Here is a 13,974-nt window from a genome sequence, read left to right on the forward strand (position 1 = left end):
TTGTGTTCTGTGAACAAAATTAATTAACCTTGCTTTATTTGCTTTTAATGATCTAGTGTTGCAAAATGCATAGTTTTTCTTTTGTAATTTTGTGATTAGGAATCGGGAAGGTTAATAATATTCGGATTCAGACCAACTAATGTTAAAGTCCATTCCATCAGTGGGATTATTGGAATCAAACATATTATTAACAACTTTTCTTATATCTGAAACTACAAAAGTAACTGAGCTAGACGGAAAATTGTTTTGAAGTTGTTTAACGAATATAGATAGTATAAGTACGGACTTTTCTTTATAGTTCATGTATTCGTCTCTATAAGGATTAGGAAGAACATTATTAGTAATTAATGTTAATTGAGAAGTTTTCTTTATCGGTGAATTTTCTATAGTAGGAGATAGAGGGGAAGGTTTTCGTTTTTTTGAAGTAGACGTAAAAGTGTTTTGATAGAGGGTTTCCTTAAGACTGCCAAAGAAAGGTGAGAAGATTTTTGATTGACATCAGGTAATGGTAGAAAGTTATTAATATCATTTAATATTAAGAACTTGTTATTCGTAATAATTTTTGCATAAGAAGGATTTATATACATATTTTCAGCTTCTTTAAAGGAAATATTGTCCTGGGCCATAATCTGTTTTATTTGTTTTTGTTTTGTGAAGACAGGGAATTTTCGCGAGATTGAAGTGTGTTCATTGTTTTTATAGTATATGCAAACATTTTCTGATTGACATTCATCTTTCAGATGATCCAGACTTGTGTATTTTTTGCATCTGCTATCTTTAGATTTGCATTTAGAATGCATGGACAATAATGATAGAAAATATATAAAATATAACTGCTGTACATAAGATGATATGCTTCGCGGCACCACCTAACCTAATAAATTAACCATCGCTCAACCATCGCTAACTTTACTCAAGAGACGAAAAGACGCTTTACTCCCATGTTATCCATATGTAAGTTGTGACGTGTTGACTTTAAAACGTGACGTTTTTGACGTGATTCGTGACGTTTTGATGTGACGCGTGATGTCTTCACGTAAAAATGTGCCGTTTATACATGATATGTGGTGACGTTTTGACGTGACGCGTGACACGAGTTAACCTAATAAATTACCTATCGAAACTCTGTCTAAACTTAATTACGTTGACATTTGACGGGGGCGTGACGTGGTAAAAGCGATGAAAAAACTGTCGCTTTTCATCGTTTTACGCACTTGATGATCCCATATAGAGACATGTAAAATCATTGATAAATAGAAATTTTTTAAAAATGTTAAAAAAGTGATGTAAAACGATGAAAAGTGATCGCTTTTCATCGCTTTTCAACGCTTAATTATCACTTTATTTTATACTCAGTCATAGGTCTTCTTCGAGACAATAAATTAAAATTTGTCTTATAGGATAAATCTATTACCATCATTAGTACCCTATTATATAACGTATTTCTCTATAATTTTATTATTATTAAAAATGGTGTATCGTGCCCTTTTATTGGTGGTCATGTTTTGTTTTTTTATGATAATATATTTGTTAGCTCTTCCCCTTTCATTTGATGTGTCACATGTTAGGTTTCGACTCTATGTTTGTTTTAGTGTGTCAGACGCCTTCTTTAGGTCAATAAATGTAAATTGATATTAAAGTGTGTCTATTATCGTCCATAGCATCATATTGTATGACGTATGTCGCTATAAGTTCATTAATAGCAAAGATAGTGTATAGTGCCTTTTTAGTAATCAATGTGTTTTGTTTTTCTATCTTAGTATATTCGTTAAATCTTCCCCTTTCATTGGATGTGTCACATGTTAGAATTCGACTGGCTGTTTGTTTTTTACTGCGTCAGACGCCTTCCTTAGGTCAATAAATGCAAATTTACTTTATAGTGTTTCTATTATCGTACATAGTATCATATAATTTCACATATGTCACTATACTGTCATTAATATCAAAGATAGTGTATAGTGCCTTTTTAGTATTTATTATGTTTTTGTTTTTCTATCTTAGCATATTCGTTAAATTTTCCTCTTTCATTTGATGTGTCACATGTTAGGATTCGACTGGTTCTTTGTTTTTTACTGCGTCAGACGCCTTCTTTAGGTCAATAAATACAAATTTACCTTATAGTGTGTCTATTGCCGTCCATTGTATTATATGATGTCACATATGTCGCTATACTTTCATAAATAATCAATATAGTATGTAGCGCTCTTTTAGGAGTCTCCATATCTATTTTTATATCTCAACATATTCATAATATCATCCTATTTTCCTTGGATGTGTCGTATGTATGGATTCGGCGGTTTGTTTATTTAATGCTTAGTCAGAGGCCTTCTTCATATCAATAAATTAACATGTATATTACAGCATATATAATAATATTAGTGGTGTCATATATCTCCTATGTTACTATATATTCATTAATAACGTTAAAATTAGTTTTACTTCATAATTTTTAATTACCCCCGGTATAATTACTAATAAAAGTTTTCATACATCCTAATAATTCCTTAAAATATTTTATTATAAAGAAAATGTGTTGTTTGCTATCTGACGTCACCGGATGTAATTAAATTCCAATCGCTATTTTCATTCCCACATCGAGAAGTTCGCAATATAATATCCGGTGCACGTGTAACAAGCTTGATCTTGCAATTCTCGGTAATTTCCAGTAGAGTTACGTCATACCAGCCTGCCTATTTAATGAACGAATACATTTTTATACTCGCAGTGTGCAGTTAACCTTTGTGATGGCATGTTCGTTTGGTGTTTGTGCTACAAATAAATATTAAAAAGTGAGTACTATTTTATATATTTTAGAGGGCTCGAATTTGATTTTTTACACCATCATTCTAAGTTTGTCATATTGTTAATTTATTTCAGCATTATTTAAAACATGCAATATTATTTGTCAATATGTTTAATTTTCTCGTATTACGTTTAAAATTCTCACTCTTTTGCTGATTAATATTTTTGTGCACACCATATTTTGTTAAAAATATTGTTGTAAAGTGTTCCCGCAGGTATTCTATTAGAACATTTTCTTCGTATTTACAATAGGTCATTTCAACAACTGAGTTATAAACAAAAAAAAACAAATGCTTTAAACATTACTTTTATTTATATCCTAGCATCTGTATTACAGCAATATCCATTTTTTTTGTCGTATTTGAACTCTAGAGTAACCTTACAATATGCCGACGTCGATTTACTTTTACACACCCCTTTTTTCATCGCAACACTTTGCCTGTTGGTAATATTCAGTGTTAGCGATGTTTGTGATGGGGATAATAAAGATTTTTTTGTTGTTTACATCTATGCTCATTGTTGGCTATTGAATAATATGTTAGACTCTGCTGGTTTCGACATATAATTATTCTCTATTCAGCAAATTTTACATGTAAATCGTTCATTATTACCCATGCTTTCTGCCTTACGTGTTTCTATGCCATATATTTAAGACATTTTCTTTCTTACGTGTTCCTATGTCAGATATTTTATACATTTTACATCATTATTGTTCATGCTTTCATTCTTTTGTGTTTCTATGTCAGATATTTTACACATTTTTCTATCATTTTATGTATAGCTTTTCTGTCTTACATGTTTCTATGTCAGATATTTTATACATTTTCCATTAATATTGTCCATGCTTTCTGCCTTACGTGTTTTTATGTCAGATATTTTATACATTTTTGACGTGACAACGTCTTAAATTAGGTTGTGGCTCGGAGTCACTCATGAAAAAGTGTAACGCCCGCTCACGTCTGTTACGATGAGTCACCGAACGAGAGAGAGGCCCGCCGGACCGGCGAATGCCTTGCGTCTCTCTCCCACTCAAACATAATCGGTCCGCTGGTGCGATGCTATTTCTCCTATCATCGTCCTATCCTCAACAAAATCACTCAAATAGAAATTAGTTAAGTTTAAGTTTACATGTACAATGTTTTAGTAAACAAAATATATTTCTATAGTTAAAATTTGTGCAATTCTTATTTTCATTCAATTCCTTGTTCCTATTGTGCAATTTAATAATATTCATATCAATAAATATTCTACCGAGAAAAAGACGTTGTCACGTAAAATCTTCGCCCGTAAAACCGACTTTACAGGCAACCGATTTTTTTATCATTATTGCCGATGCTTTCTGCCTTTCGTGTTTCTATGTCAGATTTTTTCTATCATTTTATGTACAGCAGTTATATTTTATACATTTCCTATCATTATTGTCCATGCATTCTGCCCTACGTGATTGTATGTCAGATATTTTACACATTTTCTGTCATTTTATGTACAGCATTTCTTTGTTACGTGTTCCTATGTGAGATATTTTCTACATTTTACATCATTATTGTCCATGCTTTCATTCTTACGTGTTTCTATGTTAGATATTTTATACATTTTCTATCATCCTTTCCAGTACTTCTCAATTTTTATTCGATATTTTATACATTTTCCATCATTATTGTCCATGCGTTCTCTCTTACGTGTTTCTATGTCAAATATTTCATACATTTTTATGTATAGCATTTCTTTCTTACGTGTTTCTATTTAGATATTTTATACATTCTCTATCATTATTGTTCATGCTTTCTGCCTTACGTGTTTGTATTTCAGATATTTCACACATTGTCTATCATTTTATGTACATTTCTTTTTTACGTGTTTCTAAGAACTTTTAAATTTTCTTAATTTATATTTTACGAGTAGTTTTTAATCAACCTCGTATATATTTTATCCACAACGAATAATGTAATAGCAAAAATTCGTTGATTTTCCAATTTATATATTACTAGTAATTTGCGAGTAACTTCGTATATTATATAATTAAACTAATAAATCTTTATAAATATTCCAACCAGCGGATGTGCATTTTCTTTTAACATTTCTCACTTTAAAATTTAACATATTTAACATAGCTTCAGAACAATATTTCTCACACGGTCGTCGGAAACATGTGCAACAATTTTTTTTTCAAGAATTAGCTTGTTAGTCATATAGGTATACACATACGGCTGGACGTAATATGATGCGAAATACTGCTAACGAGAACTTTAGCCGATATTCTTACATTCCTTTTTAACATTGTCTCACGATTCAGCGTTTTCACAGTCGACAATATCCGGTGCACGTGTGTATAAACAAGCTTCAGCTTGCAATTCTCGATAATTTCCAGTCGAGTTACGTCATACCAGCCTGCCTATTTAATGAACAAATCCATTCTGTTATACTCAGTCTGCAGTTCACCTTTGTAATAACGTGTTCGTTTTGTGCTACATGTAAAACAATTTAAAAAAGTAGTACTATTTTATATATTTTAGAGGGCTTGTATTTGATTTTATACACCATCATTCTAAGTTTGTGATTATGTATGTAATTTATTTCTGCATTATTTAAAACATGCAATATTATTTGTAAATATGTTGTTTAATTTTCTCGTTTTTAAAATGGAACAGTGCATTTCACAAATAATAAAGTAATTGTTGATTAAAAAAATAGAGACATACAAAAAATATTTTAAAATTTTGGTTTTATACCACATTTGTTATCCATTATTTTTTCCAAGTTTTTCATATTGTTTATTAATTTATGTATTATTTAAAACATGCAATTTTATACATTTTCTATCATTATTATCCATGCTTTCTGCCTTACGTGTTTCTATCTCGGATATTTTATACATTTTCATTCATTATTGTCCATGCTTTCTGTCTTATGTGTTTCTATGTCAGGTATTTCATACATTTTTATGTACAGCATTTCTTTCTTACGTGTTTCTACGTCAGATATTTTATACGTTTTCCATCATTTTATGTACAGCTTTTCTGTCTTACATGTTTCTATGTCAGATATTTTATACATTTTCTATCATTATTGTCCATGCTTTCTGCCTTTCGTGTTTGTATTTCAGATATTTCACACATTTTGTATCATTTTATGTACAGCGTTTATTTTTTACGTGTTTCTATGTCGGATATTTTATACATTTTCCATCATTATTGTCCATGCTTTCTGTTTTACATGGTTCTATATAAGATATTTTATACATGTTTTTCTATCATTTCATGTACATCATTTCTGTCTTAGAGTTACCGTAGCGTATTGTGGTAGTCATGCCTTTACCCGATGGCTGAGTTTTTCTTTTATATAACATAATATATTTACTTTCAATTTTCACATCCAAAGTATATACTCTAAAACTATATATACTCTAAAATGTATTTAATTTAATTTTTCTTTGTTTATACACCTGAAATATTTTCACGTTGAATATTAGATGGTCCTTTACGGAGTATAAAAGGATGGTCGACATTTTCCCGCACGGATTCACGCCTGTGTACCTTCACGAAGGGAGTTGTACTTAAACCTATTAGTTGATCGTGAGACGAGACCTGCAAAGTGCGCTGTCAACTAGGGTTAGGTATATACAGTGCATTCCGTATGTTTTATAAACATGATCAGGGGAAATTGTTGCCTGATGGCTATTGAAGAACCGTCTATGACCAACATATATTCTTACAGAGACCAATGTTCATTATCCACATTAAAACAATAAATTACTTGCTCGTCGTAGATAAACTATAGTATGCACATATTTACGCTTTCCTTTCACCTTTCATTTAACGCCTTGTACGTCAAAATCAGATAAGTAACAACGAAGATATAAAGTAATGGTCTTTCGGCACGTTAGTTTGTTTGAACATAATTTATGGATGGTAATCATTCGTTGGTTAGTCTTCGTCATAATTGGATTATATCTAATTATCATTGTAAAATGGTAATTGTTGTAGATAACTTATAATATGCATCAAATCGAAAATAGTCATCTTGGAGATTTATGTATAGTAGTGGATATGTAGATAAGACTCTTGACTAAGTATACGTTCAGATGAGATCTGTGTGTATTAGTGAGTGTTCAGCGGAGACTCTTGTCCAATTTTACGTTTAGTGGAGATTTGTGTATAGTAGTGGTCGTTCAGATGTGGCTTGTAGAGAACGTTTAGGTCCTTGTCGGTTTGTGATCATCCAACTCATATCTATGTTGAGTAATATACGTTAGTTGTTTGAACATACTGGAAGAATGGTAAATTCGTTTTTAGTCCTCGTTATAATTGGATTATATCTGAATATCGTTGTAAAATAGTAATTGCTGTAGATAAAATATATTATGCAATAAAACGTTATCGCATACCAATAATCGTATTTGTGAGTTGTGTATAGTAGTTACTGTTCGGAGGATACTTGTAATGACTGCTCAGATGAGATTTATATATTTATGTATAGTAGTTGATGACCTACATTTCCGTCTTTCCTGTTGTGTCCAATATAATACTTTTTTGTTATTTTGTTGTCGCCCATTCTGTGGACGTGTCCATACCAGTGTAGTTGCGATGTCCTTCGTTATTCTGTGATTAACGCACATAATTTCTTACGATTCTTTCATTTCTTACTCTGACAAATTTCGTTTTTTTTTCCTACAGATTTTCTTTAGCGATTGTTCTGTCCTATCTTGAGTCTAGTTTACAACTGTTATACGTCTGATATGAGTTAGAACGCGTCTGCTATACATCGCATATGCGTTAGATAGTGTCAGGTATACGTCTGCTATATGTTCGATCGCGTTAGATATCTGTTACAGTTCGTTTACAGTTAGGGTACGTTACATGTTGTTGTCCGAAGTTTAAAATTGCCAAACATCGATAGGTTAACTGTGAATTATTTTCTAGTCATTCTGATGCGATATACCCATCGTATGTCCTTTGAGAATATCACGTTTTTCTATATTCTATTATCTATTCCGTTATTACAGAGTACAGTCTGGTAGACTGCAATAAGTGTGGAAGAAATATAACACGATATGTTGTTTATATGTTTATTTCGATTTTATTATGGATATCTAAACATTACAGTATACTTCATTATTCCATGATGAACACATTTACATTTACCAAACAACCGTTCCGATTCTGTGTTGGAGCAAAATGCTCTGAATTGGTTATTTTTCTTTACATGTTCTATAAGTTTGCATGCGTATCCTCTTTTTCGATGATGAGGTAATGTATATACGTAATCTAATACTCTTGGTACATCATACTGTCTGAGTGGATCAAAGGCGCATTTTTATTATAGAACAAACGATACTGGTTCTCCGCTGATATAAAAGATATAGCAGGTAACTTCAGTGTTTGTCATCCATTGATCAATAAGTATGTCATCTAAATTTAAGCGTTTTATTTTTCTGACTACGTTCGAACCTCTGAACAACTTGATTTTATCCATCTTACTTCTTAGAAGGCTTGATACATACAGAATTTTATTCAATCATGTAACCTCTATCAGGTCGACTTTTATCCCACACGACTGCGCGCCTCGGGGTGGAATCTCTTTGGTCATGACTTCATTCTCATTGTGTCGAGGGGCGTTTACATGTTACCATTAAGGCGTTTACTTACCGTTCCTATGTCATCATTGGTCGATACATGTTGGGGCGTGGTGCATGAGGGTACGTATTGGTTAGGGCCTGGTGATATGAGAATACGTAACACCACGGTTTGGGACGTTTACATGTCATCATTGGACGTTGACATATCACAATTCAGGCGTTTACTTGTGGATGTTCCTATACCACTATTGGTCGATTGTTTCGTGAGAGAGAGAGAGAGAAAGAAGAAGCGATAAACTAAAGAAGTGTCTTTTTATGATGACAGGTGTTAGATGGTTTGGGCATAGTTAAAGGATGAAACCTACAGGTGGTGAGACGGGATGATGAACTGTAATGTACGTGGAATCCCCTTCTAAATAGGTTCAATAGCAGCAAAGATATGATTTAGCGTCGTTTTCACAATGTTGTCATGTTTGTTTCTCTGTTAGCCTCAGTGACTACTCTCCATTCCTTTAACGTCTATTATGCTAAAATTCGATCAATCGCAACAAAGATCCGATATAGTGCCATTTTGACAATGTTTTCTTCTTTGTTTTTATGATAAAATCTTTTGATATCTTCTCCTCTTTCCAACGAGCCCTCATTCGCGAAGATCGAACTCAATAGAAACGAAGATACGGTGTAGTGCCTTTTTGGCAATTTGTCTTTGTTTTTGTGTTAACGTATTCGATATCCCCTCCTCTTTCATTTAACGTTTTTTGCGTAGTAATCTGACAAATAACGATGGAGATATGGTATAGTGCCGTTTTGGCATTATCTTTGCGTTTGTTTTTTGTCTTAACATATTCGTTACCATCTCCCAATTTCATCGATACCTTGCACGTTGTTGTACGTTGAGCTGTTTAGACTTTACAAGATTAGTGTCCTTTTCGCAATGACGTCATCTTTGTTTTCATGTCAACGTATTCGTTTGTCCCTCCCCTTTCCATCGATACCTTACACATTGTTATACGTTGAGCAGTTTAGACGCTACAAGCTTAGTGTCCTTTTGGCAATGCCGCCATCTTTGTTTTTTGCTTCAACGTATTCGTTACCTCCTCACATTTTCATCTATACCTTGCACGTTGTTGTACGTTGAGCCGTTTAGACGTTAACAGCTTAGTGCGGTTTTAGTAATGCCGTCATCTTTGTTTTTTTGCTTCATCGTATTCTTTATCTCCTCCCCTTTCCAACGATACCTTGCACGTTGTTGTACGTTGAGCCGTTTAGACGTTAACAGCTTAGTGCCGTTTTGATAATGCCGCCATCTTTGTTTTTTGCTTCAATGTATTTGTTACCTCCTCCCCATTTACAACGACCCCTTTGTTCGTCACGATCCGCCGAGCCAACGCACCCTTTTACCAACAGCCCCTGTTACGCTTTAAAAAAATTGACGCTATTTTCAAGTTTGAACGATACGAAAAGAAGAAGAATTCACTCTATCTTTACGTTTGGACGATTTTTCACAAAAGAAGAAGAATTAACGCTATTTTCATGTATCGACGACACCTCGAGTACCCCCCGCACCCCTCGATCGGCCCCTCTCGCCGCCATTCGCCCTACCGCCACCGCCCTGTAGCCAAAACAGTGTTACCCATAGCTGCGCGAAACCCGTTGCGCGTACGGTTCCGACGATAAAGTACATCCCAGAGTTACTTTTCAGTGCGTCACAGTTTTTCGATTTCTTTCTAATGCATTAAATTGGATGTGACGGAGAAAGCGGTAGTTCCGTGATTAAACAGAACTGTATTGCAGCGTTAGAATAAGCTTACATACATAAGCGGCTCTTTCCTAACCTACGTTTGATTCGTTGATATTTAAATGTGCGCTTTCGCTAGCCAATCAAATACGCCTATTACTGACAGTTGACGTAAAACTTCGTCCATGCTGGCCATTCTTTCGAAGCGTTCGAACAGCTAGTGACGGCTGTCGTTCAGGTCAGTATTTGTTTTGTATAATTATAATTTTATCAAAGAATATAGACGCTTAATTTTATTTTGTATTTTGTTTTACATAGTATTGTGATTGTGGTTTTATTTGTATTTGTACAAGATGACAAGATATACTGAAAAAGAACAAGTACTAATATTAAAATTGCTGAAATATTTTCAATTGGAAAAGGAAGCTGGACAAACATTATTACCAATTTCTGCTGTTCGTGAAGTAAGTTGAAAATTACCCTGAAAATAAAGTTGTTTTATTTACTGTTTATTTCAGCGTGTTGCTGAGGCGTTAGAAATTTCTTTGCCAACGATAAGGCGATTAGTAAATGAAGGAATACAAAAAGATTCTGATTATACCAATAAAGTAAGCGAATCAGTAGCCACTAGTTGTGAACCTAACTTGATTTTAAATAAATACGAGCATACCATTAGGACTCGTATATACGGAATGTTTAGTAAAGGTAAGTTAAAATCTATATGTACATATACATACATACATATATATTATATATATAATGTGGCTTGGAATAAAAAGGGCTGGTGTCACAACATGTAAACTCCAGTAATCTGCCATTGTTTGTATTTTGCCACATTGTAACCACCTTTGATTGTAGTTTAAAAGCTTATGACTCAATATGTACAATACGTATCAATATACTTATAAAAGTTAATATTGGAATATCCCTATGTTTGAAACAATTTGTATGCTAGAAATATTATAAATAACATAAAATAAAATGACACTTAATGCTGTTCGTCCACCCATTGTAGAAGAACCATATGATTGTTGTATTTGTGTTTATTAATAGTAATTAAACTATTTATCCTTATTTTATCTATTTACACCTTTATGTTTTGCAAAAGGTAAAAACCTAAAAGATACAGACATCTGATTTTTTTAAATGAAACTATCTCATGTCCTTACTATAGAAATGATATTAACCTAAAATCCAGAAAAATGGACATCCGCCCTTTTTATTCCAAGTCACAGATAATATATAATTAATAATAATATATGTAGTTAAAATATTTTATCATATTTCTGTTATGTAGAAAGGCATGAGCAACTAACTTTTCAGATACATTTTTTTTTAAATTGTTACAGACAACTAGTTACATAATTATATAAAATATATAGAAGTGAAAAGTGTTTATAAAAAGAATACTACTGATATAAGTACCAAACTTCTGTGGTAAATTGGTAAACTTACTTACAATATTGTAATAAAGATTTAAGAGTCCTCTTTGCCTTTTTGCTGAAGTTTGTCCATTTACATCATACATTTTAGGAAAATATATAGATATATTTTTATAGCTCTTACACTTTGAATTATTCAAATATGCTTACTACGATTTATGAACGGAATACTGTTTGTTGCATATACCATTTAAATAGATAAATTCCAAATGTTACAATTAATATGTTACTTTACATTCCAAATATTGTTTCTAGAAGAATCACTATAGTGTCTTATTAATTTTACTTTGTTCATTTTAGGTGAGCATGTAACTCTCTATACACTAAAACAAAAGCTTGAGGAAGTGGATGAGGTTAAAATTTCGATTTCTGCACTTCAGCGAGTTTTAAAAGTATTAAAATTCAGATGGGTGAATTGTAATATTTCTAACAGGAAGTATTTAATGGAGCAAACACATGTTACATTAAAGAGACTCCAGTTCTTAAAAGCGTACAAAGAGAATGAAATGGATGGATACCCCTTTAAACCAGTTTTCCTGGATGAGACGTGGATATTTAGTAAAGGAGGATTCCGGAAGAGCTGGCAAGATGGCAGTAGTTATGCAGTCCGAAAGAAGAGTGGAGAAGGTGTACGATACATTGTCCTTCATGCAGGTTCTGAAAATGGGGTTATTAATAACTGTGAACTCATTTTCAAAAGTGGAAGTAAATCTGGTGACTACCATGATTCGATGAATTCAGATAATTTTGAAAAATGGTTTGTGCATCAGCTTTTACCAAACTTAGAAGAACCTTCGTTGATTATAATGGACAATGCATCGTACCATTCAACTCTACTTGAAAAAATTCCAAATGCAAGTTGGACCAAACATTCTTTAATAGAATGGTTGACAAACCAAAATATCAATTATTCAATGTCTATGATGAAGTTTGAGTTAATGGCTATTGTAAAGAAGCATTTACCAGAAAAAATATTTAAGTATGTATAAGAATTTATTTATTAAATGGCATTTTTATATATTTTGTTTTACAGTTTGGATAGACTGGCCCTTTAATATGGCTATCATAGAGATTTTTTTATTTATTTCATTGCAAATTCACAATATATTCCACACTAACATTTAGAGTAATAAGTAAATAGTTTGTATTTTGTAGTATGCATGTGCCGGGTACCATTCAGCAATGGCTCTCCCTCTCTGTACAGTTACTCAAGTAGGTCTTCTGGCCAGATTCGTTTCAATCTTCCAAGGGCTTTCAGATTAAGTCGGTTTCCTTTTGCTTTTATGTGTGTCTTCCATGTCAGTTTCTAATCCAAGCGGAGATAAAATCTATTTTAGCTCCAAGTGGTCTTTTTTAATAGTACCATTTGCTTTTTTCGGCAACAAACGTGAAAACCATAATCATATCCAGTGGAACCAGTCATCACCCAATTCTTATATTCACATCTGACTGGCTTCTCTCTAATTAACTGTTTAGCTAGGTTATGACCAAAATATTTGACCATGGATTTGTCTAAGAAATAACTTTATGGAAACATCCCCACTGGCAGTATTTTTCTATAATTGTATCTGCTAAAATTCTAATTTTGTACATACAAACTGTAGAATCGCCTATTTTGACATTATCCGCTAGATGAACAAACTTTGTTATTTATAAATACTTGACTCTGCTCAAAACGTTGTAAACACAGTAAACTCCTAGGTCCTCATCCAATGACCTGATCTAATTTAATTTCTAGATGGTTCAGGCCGGTATTTCAATAGATCAATTACTACTTTAGCTCCAAGTGGTATTTTTTTATTATCTTCAATATCATTCGTTTTTTTTTCGCAACAAACGTGAAAACCATAATCATATCCAGTGGAACCAGTTATCATCCAATTCTTATATCCAAATCTGACTGGCACCTCTCTAATTAATGTTTTGTTAGGTTATGACCGAAATATTTCACCATGAATTGGTCTAAGGATATATCTTTAAGGAAACTCTCCACTGGCAGTATTTTTCTATAATTTTCTATTACACTGATATTCAAATTCTACTTTTCAGTGTTTTCAATAAACTATTATTATTACGCATTAGTGAGTAAATAGTTTTTATGATTAGAATTACATTTTATTTATGTAATTAATTTTTAAGTTACCTAATAAATTTTTGAAAACAGTCTTTTTTGTGTTACTTATACTATGGCCAAAAAGCAGTAGTGAGAATAGAAGAAATAACAGAAGAAATAGAAGTACAAAGAGTTATTCCACAAGGGTGTATACATACACCAGTATTATTTAATATATATACTTGGAAGACATATTAAGTAAGGCAATGGATTAACGTAACGTAGACATTAGAATTAATGACATAATCATTAATAACCTGAGATACGATGATGATACAGTTCTTTTAGCCGAATCACATGAAGA

At 32.5% G+C, this 13,974-nt stretch overlaps 1 protein-coding gene across 1 annotated transcript; it reads left to right on the forward strand.

Moving 5' to 3' along the window:
* Window positions 1–10,807: 10,807 nt before the first annotated feature.
* LOC140431224 (uncharacterized) lies at window positions 10,808–12,546 on the forward strand. The gene is made up of 2 exons (XM_072519158.1): window positions 10,808–10,820; window positions 11,858–12,546. The coding sequence occupies exons 1-2, from the start codon at window positions 10,808–10,810 to the stop codon at window positions 12,544–12,546; spliced, it is 702 nt and encodes a 233-aa protein (XP_072375259.1).
* Window positions 12,547–13,974: the final 1,428 nt, after the last annotated feature.

This window comes from Diabrotica undecimpunctata, unplaced genomic scaffold, assembly GCF_040954645.1.
Source record: "Diabrotica undecimpunctata isolate CICGRU unplaced genomic scaffold, icDiaUnde3 ctg00000595.1, whole genome shotgun sequence".
Lineage (NCBI taxonomy): Eukaryota > Metazoa > Arthropoda > Insecta > Coleoptera > Chrysomelidae > Diabrotica > Diabrotica undecimpunctata.